We start from the raw sequence: 21,324 nt of genomic DNA on the forward strand, positions 1-21,324 counted from the left end.
TGGCTCTCAATTCATACATTATTGTGCAATTAGCTTTGTCTCTTATGTGAAGTTCTATTCTGATTAAATAAATCAATGTCCAGTAAGACTGCCTGTCTCAACGGGGGCCACAGAAAAGTAATTACCAGTACAGTTTTTGAAGGTATGCTGTCATCATGACTAAAGCGCTATTTCTGTGAGACTTGACAACTAACATACAGTTGGACTGATCAAATTTTGGAGAAAGTATGCTCACTTTCACAAATGTTATGTTCACTATTCAGATATACGGCAATATTTTAAAAAGAAAATAAAGCAAACCATAAACTATAAATAATACTTGGAAAGAGGCTTTGATTTCAAGTCTTTTCAAGGGCTCTAATAGGAATACAACCATATAATAGATTCCAATTCACATTAATAATTATTAATGTACCATTAAACTGACCCAAATAGATGGAAGAAATAATATCTACTCAAGTATAAAATTGTCTTTATGAGTTTTAAGTAACATTATACAGAACTAACGTCATTTTTGGTTATAAAATCAATGATCAATCTTCAGTTCATATAAAACTACTGTGATAAAATGTCTACCAGTAGAAGCCTGAAATAAACTTGTATCCTGAAAGCTCATCTTTTATTCTAAAATAGACAATATGATTTATAAAGAAGCCCAGTTCAGATACCAATATGAGTGCAGGTTCTAGGTAGCAGTCTCTCAGTTTTAAACCACTAGGATACAACAGAAAGGTCCTTCCAATTAGAGTGGCTATAGCAGCGGCAGGAGCAGCAGCTGGCCTAGATATAAGTGCGATTAAACAGATAAGCAAATGAGGATCTGCTTCAGTTAAATATTAGGGCAGCTGAGGCTTGCATTCTCACCGAAGGAAAAGATGCATCAAACCAAAGTCATATGCTCCAGCAATATTTGCCTTCCAATGTTACTTTGTTTAAACTGAGAGGATGTAAAGCAAGCTATAGTGGTCAATGTTAGAGTAAGAAGCGGGGGACCAACGGGGCTTAGCCATGTAGCATAGTGGTGGCAAAAAGCAAATATTCACAAAGGTTGCTGTCTGGGATAAGACCTTTGCAGTGGTGTACTGTGAGAAGGAAACGGCACCCTAAAGTTACATTAGCTTTGCAGTGACTTGTTGAGAGAGGCTTGCATAGTGTGGTTCATACCTATTCATTATTAACTTTGGAAAGTTTTGGCACACACTTCAGAGCTCCTGTATGTGTTGATCATTGAGGTTGCCATAGTGAATGTGAAGAAGTCAACTCAAGTTCAGCAAAAAGGAGACTGGAACTGCCTGCCCTCTATATCCATGCAAATCCTCAAATGTTAAGACATAAACTAATCACCCACCCTTCAAATTTATTTCCAAGTTGCATAGTTTGTCTCATTAGCAAAATAAACTTCACACATCTTCTTTTCATACTTCAAATGTACTTGAGTTAATAATATGTCATAATCATATATTAATACAAATGAGGTACTTCATTCAGAAATGCACTGCATTTTTGTCAAGTAATTATCATTTCCAGGGTGAATGAAGACTAGATAAATTTAAGGGATATAGAGCATGAAATATAAAAGGTTTCTCAACCCAAGGAAGACAACATCCAAAAAGGGCTAACGTGTCCAAAAAGAACTAAGTGATACTTCAAATGCTTAATAATTGATATTGAATCACATCCTATAACACCATTAAGAATTATATTCTGGTTGAAATAGTCCTACATTGGGAAAAAGCAACAACAAATTGATATTAAGTGTCATTCCTCGGAACTAGGTACTAAGGGGTAGACCCAAAAGATGAGAAACACATTCCGAAGAGCAAAGGAGCATATAATCTAATAGGAGTAGAGACAGACACCAAATAGTCTACATGTTTCATTACATTGCTCAGCTTCCCTTATAGTTAGGTTGAAGCCATGTGACTAGTTTTAGCCAATGGACTTGATAAAAAAAAAAATGACACTGCATACTTCCAGGCTCCGGGTCTGTATATCAGCAACCCTAGAAGCCATGTGTCAAGTTGGCAGTCACAAGATCAAACTGATCTGGTTTCCTGCTTAGAAGGGAGCTGCTCTGAAGGCCACTGAACCCGCAGCAAACAGTGCACACATGAGAAATAAACTTTTATATCTTAACACCAATGGAACCTCGGGGTTTGTTACTACAACACAGCCTAACCTTGGCAAATGTATAAAACCTACATAGAAACTAATTAGAGAACAATTTAATTCAGGCTACCACTGGGTGGTCGAGGTGAGGTTAATGATTGGCAAAGAGCTTGGACAGAAAGTAATGAAAGGGTAGTCCTTGGACCTGTTCAGAGAAAAGGGAGCATGTTTCAGGGAGAGGAAACAGTAAGAGCCAAGCGAGAGCTCTAACAATTGATCGGATCAGGGAGTAGATTTATCCAGAAAGAGAGGCAATTTTGTCATCAGGTGTTCTGCGAATTGGTTCATTTTCTTGCTACTTATTAACTAACCCAGGTGTTTCCTCTAAAAGGCCTAATGATCGATGCTTAGGCCATGAGCTTTTCCTTGCAAAAACACTAGAAAGGAATCTAAAAAGTCTACCTAATTTTCTATCTTTCATTCTGAAAGTACCAGCCAGGAATTCAGGTAAGGTTTTTAATTCCACTTTTCCATCAACTAGTCAAGCTCTGGTCTCTACGAAGGTGAAACCAAAACCTATACAATCTCTACACTCTCTCAATTCTGATTCTAAGATTATAGTGATCTTCAGGGCCTGGAAGCCCTGCTGCACTGCAGTTCTACTCATTTGCCTGTGCATTTGCTGATCCATCCACTCACTAAACCATTCCCCACTACTTCCTTGAGGTCAATACACCAACTAGGTATGGTTCCTATCATTGCAAGGCCCACAGTCTAATTGAAGAGATGAACCTAGAGTCAATTATAATAAATATGATAAAAGTAAATAAATATACGATGCCAGGGGAGTACAGAGGACTGACAGACTAATAAAGTCCAGGCATTAGGAGTATCAGAAAAGTTTTTCAAAGTGGAGGCAATATTTGCATTGAGTTTTTAAAGATGAACATTAAATTCACAAAACAGAAAAGACAAGGAAAGACAGTAAAAGAGAAAACCAAAATACACTTAGATACGTACACATAGACATGAAAAAAAGTGGTTGGGGAACTGTGAGTAGTTAAACAGAATTGTGTTATAGGTTGGGGGATGAGAGGAAGTGGTAAAAAAAATCAGGCTGTATAAATTACTCAGAGCTTTGTAGCCCATATTGGAAAGTTTGGACATGATTCTGTAGGAAACGTAAAGTAGGGTAAGCGAAAAAGTAAAACGATCAGACTTAATTCTAATAAAGATCATTTTATAAATTGCATAAGAATAAGAGCAGAGAGTTAGGAGACTTTTGAGTTGTTCAAGCAAGAGACAATGAGATTTTTCTGTGTATAGCAACACCATTATCAGTACATTCTAGAGAGACTTAGGGGGAGAGCTAAGAAGAACAGGAAAGTGAATCAAGATGAGGAAGAGTGACACCCAGGCCTGTGTGAGTGTATGGATGGTAGGCCTTTAACTTAGACAATACATAGGAAAGGGAAGTTTGTAGTAATGATGAATGAGGTTGATTTTAGTTATGGGACCTTTGAGGTAACTGCAAGACACTTGGGAGGGAATATGTAAAGAGAAGATGGAAATTTAAAATCCACATTTCAGGAGAGAAGTTTTATGCACAGATGGACCTTTATCTGCCTGGGATGTGCGTTATAGCTAAGCCAGGAAAGCCAATCAGATTTCCAAAAGATGGCAGGGGGGCATGACGGGTTGCGAAGGATAGCATCAAGGAGTATGATTAACAGTGTCAAATGAAAAAGAAAGGTCAAGTAAGGTAAGGACTCAATGTTATGTCCACGGATCTGTCCATTAAAAGGTATGGTAAAAGATTCTCTAGCTTTCATTTAGCCCCTGGGTTACCCTGTCATTTTGTACAACATAGTGCCTCTTCTCTACTTGACCATCCCTTTCTACAAACATGTCTGATGTTGAATAAAGATGGTATGTCCCCCTTCATAAATTTTTTCTTTTATTATTTTTAATTGAAACATTTAAAGCCAGAGTTTTTAAAAAATTTTCCTGCTTTATAGTAAATTACATAACAAAGTTTAGAGAATGATGCTACTTTTAAATCAATGACATCTGTGTAAGTAAGCATTACCTACAATCTGCAGGGAACTAACAGTATTATACATATTTATGGGGTACAGTGTGATATTTCAATATATGTATACAATGTGTTATGACCAAATCAAGATAATTAGCATATCTATTACCTCAAACATTTATCATTTATTTGTGTCAAGAATATTCAAAATCTGTTCTTCTAGCTATTTGAAAATATACAATAAGTTGTTAATTATAGTTAGCCTAAAGTGCTATAGGACACTAGAACTTATTCTTCCCATCTGGGTGTACTTTTATATCCATTAACCAACCTCTGCCTACTCCCCTTTTTGGAATTGCCTTTCACGCCATCTATCCAATGTTTATCACAACTCCTACTAGTCACAGCTTTCTAGACCACAAGTGGCCTCCTGACCCACATTAAGTCAATCAGGATCTCTTTTTGTTGCTTGAGAGTATAGTTAGACTATGTTAAACATTATTGCTATGAAGCTCTGTAAAGTGGGGGTGAATTTCAAACCACCTATGATTTAATGTCATGGGGGAGTCTGAACTATGTAAACATTTGAGTTTGCCTTAAATCAGTAGTACTCATTTGCTTTAAATTTGGCTGTTGGAATGATTTCCCTCAACGACAAGTTCTGCTGAAATCATATCACACTCTTCTCCATGCAAAAGCCCTACTGAAGTAAACTATGTCTCCATCAGTGTACTTTTTAATTGATGATATCTGTCTAAGTAAGCATTATCTACAATCTGCAGGGCACTAACAGCATTATTCTTAATTATTTTATTTTCATATACTTATGACCTAGTTTCTTCATCTTAAAATAAGGGGCCCTAGAACTGAATGTGTCTAGAGTGTATCCAGCCTGGAGAGTTTCCATGGGAAGACGGTACGCATGGTCCCCAGGAATGGATGTCTTCTCGCAGCACTACAGAACACTCAAACCTAAAAACATGTGGTAGTTACTAATTTAATTGAGTTTAAAAGTTTTTTTGCCTTAAAAAAAAATTAGAAAATCATTCCCTTTCACAGAGAAAGGGAAGCACATGATTACCTATTAAGATTCAGTAGTGGGCTTTTGACACATCTGACATGTTATCATCACAGCTAATTCACCTAACTGGTAGCAGAGCCCAGTGGTAAGAACAAACTCAGGGGCTGGCCTGCCTTGATTTGAATCTTGGTTGTACTGAATAAGCAACTTAGATTGCTCATTAACTTTCCCATCCACATGTACTCCAGATCATAAAAACAACAAAAATACTAAGTAAGCCCATGTCTTAAAAAACAAAAAACAAAACAAACAAACAAAAAAAAAACCAGACTTTTCACTATATCACCTTAGATTAAAATAGTAGGTTCTTACTTTGCTCAGATACTGTAGTAAGAATCAATATTATCTCACTGGATCCTCATAATAATCCTTTAATTTACAAGATGAATAAACAAAAGCTCAGAATATTTAAGTAAATTCCCCAAGCTCACATAGCTAGCAAATGGCAAAGCTAGGATTTCAGCTATCTCTGCTTGACTCTGAACTATTCTCCTATGCTATTTCCTTTAAAAGCATGCCAACTATGGGATCATTTTACATTCTTCACAGACATCTCATCAAGACAGGGCCTTGGGATTTATATAAACATTAGCCTACAATGAGTAAATAACATGTTAACTGTCTCCAAAGAGATTAAAGAATGGGACGTATAAAGATGGAACAACACAAATTTAAGTGATAAATTGTATTAGGTTGACAAAAAATAACAACAATAATTGTTATTTCTATTATATTTTACAACTTTGTAAGCTGTTTCTGACCTTCCAACAGTTGTAAGAAGTAAGTTTATTTAACAGTCCTTGAGTAAACTGCATGAGCAATCTGACCCCCATCAGGAAATGTGCAGGGCCATTCTGAAGATGGAAGGAGCTCATGCAAGAAGATGCCCAGTAGAGCACCCAGGCAGGGAAGGCACAAGGTAGGCACTCAACTCATGCCAAGATCTGTCATGTTACAGCTGCTCAAGCCTAGCACAGAGAATGGCACACAGGGTGCTTTAAAAATGTCCCAGAGGAATGTGCTGTGATCTCAATCTTCTAATAGGATTCACCTTTTCTACAATTGCCCGTTTTCTGAACTCAGCTCTGAAATGAGCTATTCTCTATTTTACTCTTTTTCACATTATCCAAAATAATTCAATGTCCACCTTTTCCTTTGGGAAAATCAAAGGTTGACATGGCTACCTTTTGAACGCAAGCTGTTAAAGATCCTTTCTTGTGTTCAAAAGTTTTACTGATTTTGAAAGGTCTTATTGATAAAAACACAGAGAAACTCAGGGGAAAAGGACAAAGAGAAAATAGAAGAAAGAGAAAGAATAAAGAAGCCAGAAAAGAAAGAGAAGGAAGAGAGCCCAAGAGGAGCACAGAGAGGCAAGAGGCTACTGAATGCATAATTGCCAATAGTCTTAGAAACTAGCTCATGTAACAATCATGCAGTATTATTTTTAAAAACCAAGGGGAAAATATTTACATAAAATCCAAAAGATATATGCTCTTTGTTAAGTTCTGCAAAATGACAATGTATTCAATTCTTTAATTCATGAATTAGTCTGTGTGATGTTTACTTGTGGCACCATTATCATTTCTGAGCTAAATATTTAAAATAAAAAGGATATTTAAGAACTAAAGATAGAAGTGAAAAATAGATTCTGTTGTTTTGTTACTCTATTGATTTGTTTTGGCTATATTTGTACGGTTTTAGCAATTTATTTAAGGCTTTTAATGAAATGGGTGACATAAAACCACCCAACTCCCTCTTGAAGACCTCTGTCTCCAAGGAACATATAAAAGTCACGTGAATTTTAAATAATTTAAAACAAAGTTACGTAGAAAAGCCACGTAAATTATAAGCATTTTTCTAATTGTGCTTATAAATAGTTTCAAAAGCAGATATGCTACAATAAACACATATTCAGAGTAAATTAGGCCTTAATTATGTTTAGCAAATTTTATGTCCTCATTAAAAACAGAATTGCAACAATAAACATGACTTACCACCAGAATTAACTCTGCCACAATTGTCTACTCTTCCCAAACATTCTTTGTGTGCTCTCGCTCCACACTTAAAGCATAAATAGCCTTGATAAAATGTTCCCCTGAAAGGTAAAATTAGAGAGTGGTGTATTAAATGGTGCAAAATTCTGCCCAGATGAAATCATTAGTGTAAGAAGAGGAAAAGAGGTATCAACAGTGCTCTTCAAGCAGAGGGTGAGGAGCTTGCCAGAGCTTCTGAAAGGACTGTCCAGGCAGAAGGCCTGGCAAAGATTTGTGGGATCCAGACTGCTAAGGCAAAATCCCCACTTTAGAACCTACTGGTTAGAAGGTTAGACAAGTCTGAAACACTTAGCAATTACATCATTCCTTTAAAAACCAGGACTGAGCAAGCTTACCTCAGGAGCATCTGGCAGACTTTGCAGGATGTGACTCTAGTGAAGGTGTGCATCTTGAAGTCGTGGAAATTGGAGTCTGCATAGTCTGGCCTTATGTTAGACCTATAAAAAGGAGAAGACATAACTTTCTATAGCAAGTTTCACAACAAAGCTGCAATTTAGTCATCTAAACCCTAGATTCATCAAAATTACATCAGGTAGAGATCTGATTCAAGCAAAGTAACTGCTAAATGTGCAATGTTTTCTAAGCCAAATGTATGTTATGCATTAAAATGTGTACCAGAATCTGGTTGTGTGGGAACAAGTAACCTGGAAGGACATAGCGGCCTAATCCTCCTCAGAATTGAGTATTCCCAGAGAACTTTAAAGAATGGCCATACAGGTCAACCTGCCTGGAAAAAAAAAAACAACAAAACCCACTGGATACTCATGCTATTGGATAGTTCCTTGTCTATAGCCACGCCACTGAAACTAGCAGGTGAGGGTAGGAGGGAGAAGAGGGTCATCTCTAAAAAGACGTGTGGACATCATAATGGTCCATAACAAGGAATACAGTAATTTTATAGAAAGCTTTAAAACACAGCATTAGTATGATCATTAAAGATTTCTTAACATTTCACTTTTCTCACAATATAATAACAAAACAAATAATTTATCATTCATTTTATATTTATATTATATATACAAAAGTTATTTTGCATACTGCAAACCAATATTCTTTGTGCATTTACTCTGTGCCAGATACTGTGATGACCATATGACATTAATTTCTTCATTTAATCTTCACACCCATCCTAACTGCCTGGCATGAATAATATCACTAGCTTACAAATAAGAATATAGACACTTACTCTAAAGTAAAGCTTACCCTTAAGGAAAATGGAATGATTGGAAACACTAACTTAGGTCCTTTGTACTTGGCCACTGAAACTATAGCTCAAGGAGAAGATCAGCAATATTCACATTAAAATATTCAAGTTTTTGTGCTTAGTAGGTATTTTCACTTTTTTTTTAAACATTATTCTTGAGTTAGCCATTTAGGTTGGTGCAAAAGTAACTGTGGTTTTTGCTATATTTTCAATGGCAAAAGAAAGTGGAAAAATTAGACTAGGATTAGTTAAAGATGGATACAAATCAGGAGTGCACATAGAAAGCTAAGATGATGTGTTCTAAGACGTTACACACAATTTGAGAGATTGTAGGAAAAGCCTGAGATACTGATGAGCCAGGATTTCCCCTTTTACAGAATACAGCAACTCTCAACCACACAGAACCCTGGTGAAATGAAGCATAACACAGGCAGGCAACCAGGCATCAATCTCTGAGGTACCAGGAGAAGCCTTATGAAAAAACATTCACAAAGGCAATTGGAGTAGCAGGCAGTGATGCAGAAGTGTCAGAGAGGTCAGCCTTCCCATCCATCTGCTGAATATGAGCGTGCTAAAAATGAAATCAAATATTAGTGCCATCTGGGATTTCTCTGCTCTCTGCTTCTGGTGATCTCACTTTTTAGGAAAATGTTCCACTGCATGCTGAGAATTATGGACATTTCCATAGAGGCATTTTTGTGTTACTGATTAAAAATTACAGAGCTTTTCTGCAGAAAAGGAGACATAGAGAAAATATAAGGATCTAGAAATAAAACATTCTTCACATTGTTTAGAAAACAATTGATTCTTGAGTCCATAAACCAGCATTGAAAACTCCATCAAAACCCATTTCCTTAGCCAGAAAGGGCTATTGGTTCATTTGTTCCACAGCATCAAGGTGATAGGGTCATAGATGATTTGTCAAATAAGTTTCAGTCCTAGCAACTTAAAAGAAACTCATCAACCTGGGGTTTTCAAACAGAAGTACGTTTCCTTCAGGCAGAAACTCATGTAAATAAGTTCCAAACAGGTAAGAATTCAACTGATTTCAAAAGTCTGCCACAGACACAGATGGAACACACACATGCACACACAAACATACTGGAGTCGTGTCTGGACCATTGGTATTTAAAACTTTTACCAACTATGAATAAGCTGAACTTTCAGAAAACAAGCAACTGAAAGGGGGAATCACAAGCACACTAAGATGTTTTATAAAAAATTTGTGATGAAAAAGGTTCTGAATATATTGTTAACAGTAGCTGCCTTATGGGAAAAAAGACTTGAAGTGGTAGGTACAGAGTAGAAAGAAACTATAAGAATTATTTGAAAACGATAATGGTATATTATTTTTAAAATTTAGACTCAAACCCTAAAGAATAGATGTTAATTCTATGACTCCGAAACTACTGCTAAGGCAGTACTGAATAAAAAACACAGGTAAGGACAGGAATCTGAAACTAGACCACCTGGGCTTACATCCTAATTTGCCAAACAGTAGCAGAGTGACCTTAGGCAAGTTAGTAAGCGTAAAACAGGAATACTAACAAAACCAAACTCGTAAACTGATACATGTAAAGTGCTTAGAATACTGCCTGACCCATAGTGTTCAATCAATGTTGGCTACAATTTATAAAGCGTTGATTCCAAATCCATATAATAATGGCACAATCATGATAGTGCTTTGTGAGTGGTAAAGAGTCCCTTTGTAGGTCTGTGACCAAGTCCCCAGAGGATACTCATTATTCTGAGAATCTCTAGCACAACGACTTATATGCTCAGTGTCCTTAGGATTAGGAATTCATATATAATTATATACATGTAATAAGAAATAGGATTACTCAAGAGAGTACACGCATGAAAAACCCCACATGTGAAATTGTGATCTTTTCAATTTGTACTTAGTATGGCTTCATTTAATGACCCCTGGCAACTTAAAAAATTCATCAGCCTGGAGTCTTCAAATAGAAATATGCCTCCTTCAGCCAGAAATTCATGTAAATAAGTTCCAAACAGGTAAGAATTTAATTAATGTCAAAAGCCTGCCTCGTGAAGCCATACTAAATGTGAACTGAAGAGATCACATATGGTCTGTGGCCTGTGGGGGTGAAGAAACCAGACAGTAAGCTGGCTGGAGGAGAAGGGTTGGGAAATTAGATTGGAGCAGAAAAGGACAGAAATGTTAGGGTTACGGATTTGGAGAAACAAAAAATAAAATGTTCAAAAGGAGTATTTATTTCACACCTCTAATGCACCAGGTACATCATTAGGCTCTTCATATACTTTTTCACATTTACTTCTCAGAACAAATCTACAAGGCAGAGTCATTCATCCATTTCAGAAGTATTTATTGAGTAACTACTATGTGTGCAGGCCCTTACACAGGAACAGAAAGAAGACTCCTTCAGCTGTAGCAAAATTAGCAAAGAGATGAGATAGGTTTGCAGGAGCCAAGGAAAGAAGTGAGATTTTATACAGGATTGACATCACATTTAGTTGAGAGAAAACAAACGAACAACTCCACTGCTACTACATAGAGATTTCCTTACAGTAAGACACGAGTAGATATAGTAAGACCAATCACCGGGTTGGGTTGTCTACAGATGAGTGCTGAGCGTCAAATAGATTAGTTAACTCAGTCATGCTGATATACATAAATAATTCCAGTTTAGTGATCTGCCTTAGCATACAACAATTTGCTTTTGAGAATACTGGGGAATTCTGTAGATTACTCAAGTGTTCCCATTTCTTTTGCTTCACATAAAACTCATTATTAATATAACTAATCAGGCAATCAAATATTTACAGGGCAAGGAATGTTGACACTTAGGGCTTCATATCGGTTTACATGTTCTCCTTAGCTGGTCTCTTCTCACCTGGCTCCACCACAGGCCTAAGCTGAGGACCCCACATTCCCCCTAGCCTGAACCTCTTTGTTCTCCAGATACGCATTCCCAACTGCTCCTCAGGCATCTCAAATGCAGCACATTCAAAACTCAATTTCCATGTATTTCCTGACATAGCTGATTCATTTACTCCATTCTAACCTAGGAATTTCAGAATCACAGTGAACTTTTTCCTTTCCCTCACACCCACCACATAGTCATTTTCTCTTAACCTATCCTCTGATTCAGTTTTTCATTCCCTGAAATTGTGGCCAATTTCAGTCAATTCAACCTTAAAAATACCTCCTCAAAAACTCATACAAACCAAACTTGTTTGGTTCCATACAAACACATATACACACCCGCACATTCCACACACCTACCCTCCACACCCTATCCTAGTCATTCTACTTCTCTAGAGAACCCTAATACAGACACACTAGACAATAATGTTAGGTTTAGCAGGGCCAGTTACCAGCGAAGCAGATGGGAGCAATGCTGAAATTAAAATACATCAGCCTCCACAACACTTTACGTAACATCTGATGCCCAGTTAAGTAGACCTCCTAGGCTTTCAGTAACTTTGTAAAGCCCTAAAAGTCGCATTAAAAGTACTTGTATGTCCACCTCCCCACTGACCTATGTGGAGGGTGTGTCTTCTCCTTTTTACCGGTCTCTTCTTTATTGTCATCAAACATTCTACCAGGAAAATTAATGCTAGATATTAACAGCTGGTAGAAATCTGGAAAATATGCTTTTACTGTAGCATTTCTTCATTTGTTTTCAAAAGCTGCCTTGTGCCACATTATCAGATAGAAAGATGGAAGAAGTAGAGACAGAGACACTTTACTAAGCCAAAAAATTTTATCTCTTAATGTGAAAGAACACTGAAGAAAATCATGATTCACTAAATTTCCATTAAATTTTAGAATTTATATTTACTTATACATATCCTGTCTTCATTGTGAAAAATATTTAATCTTTGATATGGTTTGGCTGTGTCCCCACCCAAATCTTATCTTGACTCATAGCTCCCATAATCCCTATGTGTTGTGGGAGGGACCAGGTGGAGATAACTGAATCATGGGGGTGGTTTCCCCCATCCTGTTCTCATGATGCTGAGTTAGTTCTCACAGGATCTGATGATTTTATAAGGGGCTTTCCCCTTCACTAGGCACTCATTCTTCTCCTTCCTGTCACCATGTGAGGAAGGATGTGATTGCCTCCCCTTCTACCATGACTGTAAGTTTCTTGAGGCCTCCCTAGCCATGCTGAACTGAGTCAATTAAACTTTTTTTTTTAAATAAATTACCCACTCTCAGGTATGTCTTTATCAGCAGTGAGAGAAGAGATTAATATAATATTTTCACAAAAAACTGTAATGGTACTCATATTTCAGTAATAAGTATGACAGTGTAGTTAGTAATACAATGTAAAATAATAATGCATATTTTAAGAAACATATGCTTAAACATTTTTGTCTATTTTAACTGTGAATTTTTAAATCTCTATATCATTTTAGAAATAGAGTTATAGAATACAGGAAGCAAATCCTAGCAAGATGAAATCATCTGTAATGATCATGGCCAATTACGGAGGAAATAAGATGAGAACCAATTTAGGACATCATACTGTCTCATGCTTTATCAGTATTAACAATCAAGTATTACCAGTATGAACATTATGGCAATTATGTAGTATATGTAAAATGGTTTATTTCATCATATTGCATTGAAAGTAAAAATAAGAGAGCTGGAAGCAAATGTCAGTGCTTCAAAAAACCTGTCCGAATGCAACAGGCTTTTTGTGTACTAAAAAAATGTAGATTTATAAAAATGTATTCACACACATAGCTTTGTGTGTGTTTGTGTTGCAAAAATACAGAAAATATTCATTTTGCCAGATACTAAACACAGATTACTTCTTTGAGAATGTCCTTTAAGAAAATGCTAAACAATCTTATTTTTGTTTATTATTAATATATAAAATTATTTTTTCTCCATGATATAACAAGATGGATCTCTTCTTGCATCCTTCTATTAACTTCTATTAATTAAGTGGCAATAAATTACAAGAAGCATACTACTTAAGTTAATCTTTTCCATAGCAAGATTTAAAAATCATTTAAAATAATATGGATAGTTTATTATCTTCAGGATACTTAGCCATATCATGACTCTTTTTAAATACAGCTTTTAAAATGTATGTGACAATTTATCACATTAATAAAGAACAAAAAAATTGGGTTGTCTCAACAGATATCAAAAAAGTCTTTTAATAATATGTATTGTGTGCTAATAATGAAACTAAACAGACATTGAGAGATAGTTTCTTACTATGATAAAGAATATTAAACTAAAGATATTAGAAAACATATCTAATATAAAACATTATCACAAATATATTGAAAATAAAGTTTTGAAGCCAATTGTATTTTTCAATGTCGTTCTGGAAGATCTGATCACCATAATATGACAAGAAAAATGAATGTAAAGGACAAATACTGTAAAAAGAAGTATATAGAATTTTCATTTGGAGGTGACATTATTGGAACTATTGGGAAAAACTAAGAGAAGACATTAAAAGTGATACAACTAATGAGAGATGAAGACGTGTGGCACCTGAAGAGATCCCTGAATAAGTTTCTAATACTCTCTAGCAGAGAAATGCAGTAATATGTATAGCATCTGTGTCTGGAAAAACCCCTTGAGACTCAGAGTTCAAAGATCTTGGAGGGACTGGTCACATAGACACTTTCTGCCTACATATTCAGCCACAATCTTCAAAAAAATCCCAGAAGGAGGTGAAGGCTCACTATAAATCACATTTTTTTTAAGTCTAGGCAGATTGGCACAATGAAATTCAGTAAACCTGGCACACCAAATAACCTTATCACTTAGTACGACAGGGAACATTCCAAAGCCAAGTTCACAGATGACAATCAAGGACAAGACAACCCTGCAAGCAGATCCTTCTAAAGACAGCAAATTCAAGCCTCCTATGTTAACTGGTTTCTGCATGAAAATGTCTAAGAAAAACCCTAACATAAAATATTTAGGTTCTATATAAAGTTTTTAAATTAACTGAGAGAAATAAAAGCATTCAAGAAATTAAAAGCCACATAGCAAGGTCCTAAATAAGAAAATGGAATATCTTATTATAAATACGCAATCTCTCTCCAAGTTAATTTACAAATTTAAAACAACTCATTTCCTGCAAACCAAAACACATTCTTTCTCTCTCTTTCTCTCTCTCTCTCTTTCTCTCTCTCTCTCTCTCTCACACACACACACACACACACACACACACACTCTTAAATATACAATGAGATTTAACTTGACAAATGATTATAAAATACAACTGGAAGATAAATGTGTAAGAATAGTTGGGAAATTTTTTAAAATAGTAAATTACTGTAGAGCAAACTGTCCAACCCATGGCCCGGAGGCCACATGTGACCCAACGCAAATTCATAAACTTTCTCAAAGGATTATGAGATTTTTTTGTGTGACTTTTTAAATTTCATCAGCTATCATTATTGTTAGTGTATTTTATGTGTGGCCCAAGACAATTCTTCTTCTTTGAATGTGGCCCAGGGAAGCTAAAAGATTGGACACACCTGTTGTAGAGAGTATATGGAAAGCCATCATAACCTAAGAAATACTAAAAGGTTTTTTAAGGTATAGTTACTAAATTTGTACAGACTGAAAATAAAACGGACAGAAAGAACAATAATAAAAAATGTAAAGTCTTGAAGGGGACCAAATATGCGCAAGTTCTTGATATATGATTTTTGTGGCAGTTTATTAGTCTATTCAAAATATAAAATACTCATTAAAAAAAACTGTATTAATTATCTAATATGTGCCATGCAGTGGGATATGATGATGAACAAGAATAAGTAAAGTCCCTGCCTAACGGTGGGTTGTGGGGAGGGGGCAGGGAGAAGAACATTTAAAGAATTCCACAAACGATCATGAAACTGCAGCTATGACATATGCTGCAAAGAAAGATCATGTCAGGAAAACTTGAAAAGTAGAATATGACCTTGTCAGTGTATTACCACAGAAGGAGTTTCTACAGAAACAAGTGGAAAGCAAGAGGAAGAATGTCGGGCCAGAGGAAAAATAGCAGGTTTAAATCTAACTTAAAAGTACATGTCCAGCTTTCTAAAAAGGTTAAGAAAGCTACATTTCTATCACATTTTATGACAATATAAAGTTTAGATAAAGATTTATACTATTTGACAAGTATATATTACATGTCTATGATGTGCCATGAGAATAGCCAGTGATAAGGAATAAGACAGACAAAATTGCTACCTTCATGAGGCTTATAGTCTATACCTAAATATAAAATTTAGACAGAAACCTGAAATTTATTTTAAACAAAACTCAAAAATAGAAGTATTTGGGGAAAATATTGATAACTACTTACATAATGTTTAAAGGAAATAAAAGTAAACCAAAGATGGCTGGGCTCATTCTCCCTTAAAAAAAACAAAACCAAAGTTTTATTTAAATTAAAAACCATAAAAAATTAGAAGAGAAAGCAGAAAAATGTTTATAATAATAGGGTAAAAGATTACTGTCCTTGCAATATGTAAGTGCCACTGAAAGTACTTAAGAAAAAAACAAACATCCCAGTTGGAAAAATAGCAAGAAAATTAGCAGGGCAATTCATTAAAAAAAAAAAAAAATACATAAAACTTGTACTAGTATCCAAAAGAAATATATGTTTAAATTACAAGATATCATTTCACATATCAAATTGGCTAAAAAAGGAAAAGATGAAAGAAAAGAGATACTCTGAAAGGTTTTCATAGAAGGGAAATTGTGTGATATATAACCAATGTCTTCACTGACATCATTAGAAATACAACTATGTGCCTTCCCTTTCTATCTTATCTTGGTTTGAGCCAAGGACATACTACCAAAGTATTACTCAATAAAATCAATTCTATGCGGGGCCTTTCAGGACATATTCCATTTATGTATCATCACTTAAACGCTCATCATCTCCTGTAAAGTCAGATATCATGTTTTGGCTAGTCAAGTATCTTTTGAATTTAAGAACTAATTATTCTAAACATACGAAATTTATATGTAGATAAGGCAAATACTTGTGCCAAATATTCAAATACTAGCTCTAGAAGTATCAGGCCAAACACTTTAGAAGACATTTCTGAAACAAAAAGCTATTACCTTAATAGATGTTCGCTTATATAAATTATGTTTCCATCAAAACTAAAGATAAGTCAGACAAATATGCAAATCCTAGAGACCAAAAGAGACCTGAAGGTGTTTGAAATAGACATTGATCTGAGACCAACACTATGATGGACAGGAATCACTCGCCACATAGTCCCCAGCATGCAAGACAGATGATTAAGCTAACTGGACCATGCATCCAATTTACCAAAGTATGTCCTACTCCTTTAGAATTACCAACTAAACATTAAAGAACATCAGAACAGTCTATCCCGATTGTTTCTGTCAAGCCATAGGCACTCCTAAAATCTCCAGTTCTGAGAAAACTTTCTTTAACCGAGTAAAATCTTAGCTAAAATCTTGAAATAAAACTGATGCTTTTATTTATCTTATGAGAAAGTTAGACTTTCCCATAAGATACAATTTTAAAGCTCTCATTAAGTGGTAGGTTTTTCTTTCTTTAATTAATATGAAAATTTTCAGAATAAAACTCAAGTATTTATTTTTAAAATATCTTATATTTTGAAATTAAATCCTCCAAATCAGTACAAAAGCTATATTCATATAATCTTTCAGTAAAATGTCCTAAATCCTTGTGTTTTCATAATTTGTTCCCATAACACCGCAGCATACTAATTATGGTGCTGGTTATTTAAAAGGGCAAGAAAACAAAAAACAAACAGGTCCTTCAAAAAACATGTTAAAAAAACAGAGTTCAGAAGGGACATCTTCACCTATTCCTAAGGGGTCATAAAAGGAATGAAAACAAAAGAGACCTGTAAATCACAACCAGATCTTATTCCTTATATTCCAAATCACGTACAGTCTTTTATCTAGGGAAATGAATAAATACTTTCAAAATACTGATAAAAATCAGATCATTCTTGGCTCTGAAAAATAGTATTTTCTTATCTACTATATGTTACACTTCTTTATTTCATTCAACATTGGCTTTATAGTAATTTTAAATATACATCCATCATTGCATTTCAGTGACATTGAAAGAAATTATTGAATGAAATGTAAAATCAGTTAAATCTATAACAAATTTAAAGTGGAAAAATTGTCAGACTATCTGTAATTTAGGTTTATATTTATTACAAACTTAATGTGTAGCTTTTGGCACACAAAATATTATTTCTGTTTTTAGTTTCCCCACCAATCAAAGAATTCTATCTGCTCTTCCTGTTGTATAAGGCCAACATCCAGGAGTGGGAGAAGGAAGGGGGATCCCACATTTCTTTAGAACCTGTTCCACCCATCACTCAAATTTGTTCTGAAGACAAGTGAGAACATATATGTTTGTGTTTTAATAAATAAATAGCATTTACTAAATGATAAAAAGCATTACATAAATGCTAGATGCTACTTCTGCTATCGTTATTGCTATCACAAGTGACAAACATTTAGTGGAAAGCTAGAGGCCTCAACAAGTTAAAGCAGTTTAAAGGATGATCCACCCATTACCATATCCTGAATAAATTGAGATAACGCTTTTCTTATATTAAGTGTGCAATAAGTATATTAAAACTTCTTTTTGCTTATAATACAATTTACTTGGTCACGCATTCAACAAATTAATTGAGTGCCTATTATACGCCAGTCATTTTCAAATTCTGGGAATACAATAGTGAATTTTTCTGGAGCCAACAATCATGGTTCTCCAGTTAATTTGAACTATCTTGCTTTAGTTCATTTTTTCCATTAAAATGCATTGTTCATTCTCTTATCACTGAACAGGGGTGGGAAGGTCTCAAAGTTCTGTTTTAAACAGCAACATGTCCCCCACTGTGTCAGCCATTCCATGTGAGAAATCAATCCTAAAGAATTTGGATTTTCTCATTCTCTGGTCCAATAAATCTGAACTATAATTCAAACACTGTATATAACATGAATTAGGAATGCTGAGCTGGCGCAGTGAATTTAAGTTGTATCACATTTTAAATTATGTCTGATAATATGAAGTTTGCTGTGGAATTAATGTGCTTTAGAAGCACATGGAGATGGAGATGGTATTGTTACAAGGTAATATTAGGGAACAAAAGAAAGAAATCTGAAAGGTAATCTGAGAAGCTTTGTAAAGTTTTCTTCTTCAAATTCTAAAATGATTATGCATAGAAAAGGCTTTTTAATCAACATTCCATCCTTCAAATATAAAGTCTCAGTTTTATACGAAACTCTATGTGCAGAAGTTCAGTATAAATTGACCAGGATTTCTGTAAATCTGGCATGAATCAAGGCCACTATCATCCAACAAAACAAAAAAATCGCTCTTCAGTAAAAGAACTTTAAAATGTTAAATACAGGGAGGATCCACGATGGCCAAATAGGAGAAGCTCTGGAGTACAGTTCCCAGCAACAACAATGCAGAGGGTGAGTGCTCACTGTATTTCCAAACAAGTTTTCACTGCCCACAGACCAGTAAATTCCCATGCTGAAAAGCGACAAGTGTTTTCAGCACGGCTGGTGCCCTGGGTTGGTGAACAGAAACTCACACAAATCTGGGCGACAGTTTCAACTGGTGCCTGGAACACCTGGGAGACAGAGCCACCCATTCAACTGAAAGGAAGGGGGCAGAGACAGGGAGCCAGGCGATCTGGCTTGTAGGTACCACCCCCACAAAACAAGCAATCTGAAATGATCTGGGGTAAGAGTTTTGCAGCAAGCACAGCTAGACCCGGACAGTCCAACTCAGTGGGGGAGAGGACATCCACCGCTACCAAGGCAGTCTGCTAATACCAAGGCAATTCATACAGCAGTTGGGCAGAGCCTATGGCAGCTCAGCAATACCTTTGCTGGCAGACTGTGACTAGAGTGCCCTGTGCAGGGCAGGGCATCTCTGAAAAAAGGCCGCAGCACATCAGGAACTTATAAACAAAGCCAGTCTTCCTAGGTCAGAGCACCTGGGGAAACAGGCGGTTATGAGTTCAGCTGCAGCAGACTTAAAGATACCTGCCCAGCAGCTCTGAATGGAACAACAGAGCTCCCAGCACAGCACTTGAACTCTTATAAGGAAGAGATTGTCTCCTCAAGCAGCTCCCTGACCCCCGTACACCCAAAGAGACACCTCAAAAAGGAGAGCTCAGGCCAACATCTGGCAGGTACCCTTCTGGGATGAAGATAACAGAAGAAGAAACTGGCAGCAACCCTTACTGTTCTGCAGCCACCACAGATGATCCCCAGGCAAGCAGGGCCTGGAGTGGACCTCCAGTAGTCCTGCAGCAGAGGGGCCTGACTGTTAGAAGGAAAACTAAGAAACGGAAAGAAACAGCTTCAACATCAACAAAAAGGATGGCCACTCAGAGACCCCATCTGAAAGTCACCAACTACAAAGACCACAGGTAGATAAAGCCACTAAGATGGGAAGAAGCCAGTGCAAAAAGGATGAAAACACCAAAAACCAGAATGCCTCTCCTCCTCCAAGGGATCACAACTCCTCACCAGCTAGGGATCAAAGATGGATGAGGAATGAATAAGATGAATTGACAGAAACAGGCTTCAGAAGGTGGGTAATAACAAACTTCTCAGAGCTAAAAGACCATGTCCTAACCCAATGCAAATAAACTAAGAATCTAGAAAAAAAGTTAGATGAGATGCTAACTGGAATAAACAGCTTAGAGAAGAATATAAATGACTTGATGAAGCTGAAAAACACTGCAAGAGAATGTTGCGAGCATAAACAAGTTTCGATAGCCGAACTGACCAAGCAGAAGAAAGGATATCCAAAATTGAAGAATAACTCAATGAAATAAAATGAGAAGGCAAGAATAGAGAAAAAAGCGTGAAAAGAAATGAACAAAGCCTCCAAGAAATATGGGATTATGTGAAAAGACCTAATCTACGTTTGATAGGTGTACCTGAATGTGACGGAGACAATGAATCCAAGCTGGAAAATACTCTTCAGAATATTATCCAGGAGAACTTCCCCAACCTAGCAAGGCAAGCCACCATACAAGTCCAGGAAATATAGAGTACACCACAAAGATATTTCTCAAGAAGAGCAATCCTAAGGCATATAATCTCAGATTCACCAGGGTTGAAATGAAGGAAAAAATGCTAAGCGCAGCCAGAGAGAAAGATCGGGTTACCAACAAAGGGAAGCCCATCAGACTCACATAAATACTCACATGAAAAACAAGGAAAGATCTAAAATTGACACCATATCATCAAAATTGAAAGAGCTAGAGGAGCAAGATCAAAAAAACTCAAAACCTAGCAGAAGACAAGAAATAACTAAGATCAGAGCAGAACTGAGGGAGATAGAGACACAAAAAACCCTTCAAAAATCAATAAATCCAGGAGCTGGTTTTTTGAAAAGATCAACAAAATAGACCACTACCAGATTAACAAAAAAGTAAAGGGAGAAGAATCAAATAGATGCAATAAAAAACAAAAAAGGGTGTATCACCACAGATTCCACAGAAATACAAGCCATCATCAGAGATTATTACAAACAACTCTATGCACATAAACCAGTAAACCTGGAAGAACTGGATAAATTCCTGGACACTTGCACACTCCCAAGGCTAAACCAGGAAGATTGAAACCTTAAACAGACCAATAACAATGGCTGAAGTTGAGGCAGCAATTAATAGCCTATCCAGCAAAGTAAGTCCAGGTACAGAAGGGTTCACAGCTGAATTCTACCAGACATACAAAGAGGATCTGGTACCATTCCTTCTGAAACTATTCCAAACAATCCAAAAAGATAGAATCCTTCCCAAGTAATTTTATGAGATAAAGATC

General features: G+C 36.0%; 1 protein-coding gene across 3 annotated transcripts in view; it reads right to left on the minus strand.

The window, feature by feature from the left end:
- Window positions 1-21,324, minus strand: part of VAV3 (vav guanine nucleotide exchange factor 3) — a 406,390-nt gene that overhangs the window by 126,333 nt on the left and 258,733 nt on the right. For all 3 annotated transcript variants that reach the window (XM_017502189.2, XM_037729108.1, XM_017502188.2), the window contains exons 16-17: window positions 7,615-7,716; window positions 7,220-7,320 (exon numbers count right to left, since the gene is read on the minus strand). In XM_017502189.2, coding sequence (XP_017357678.1) covers window positions 7,220-7,320; window positions 7,615-7,716 — 203 coding nt within the window. The remainder of the gene's footprint in view (window positions 1-7,219; window positions 7,321-7,614; window positions 7,717-21,324) is intronic.

Source organism: Cebus imitator, unplaced genomic scaffold, assembly GCF_001604975.1.
Source record: "Cebus imitator isolate Cc_AM_T3 unplaced genomic scaffold, Cebus_imitator-1.0 Scaffold293, whole genome shotgun sequence".
Lineage (NCBI taxonomy): Eukaryota > Metazoa > Chordata > Mammalia > Primates > Cebidae > Cebus > Cebus imitator.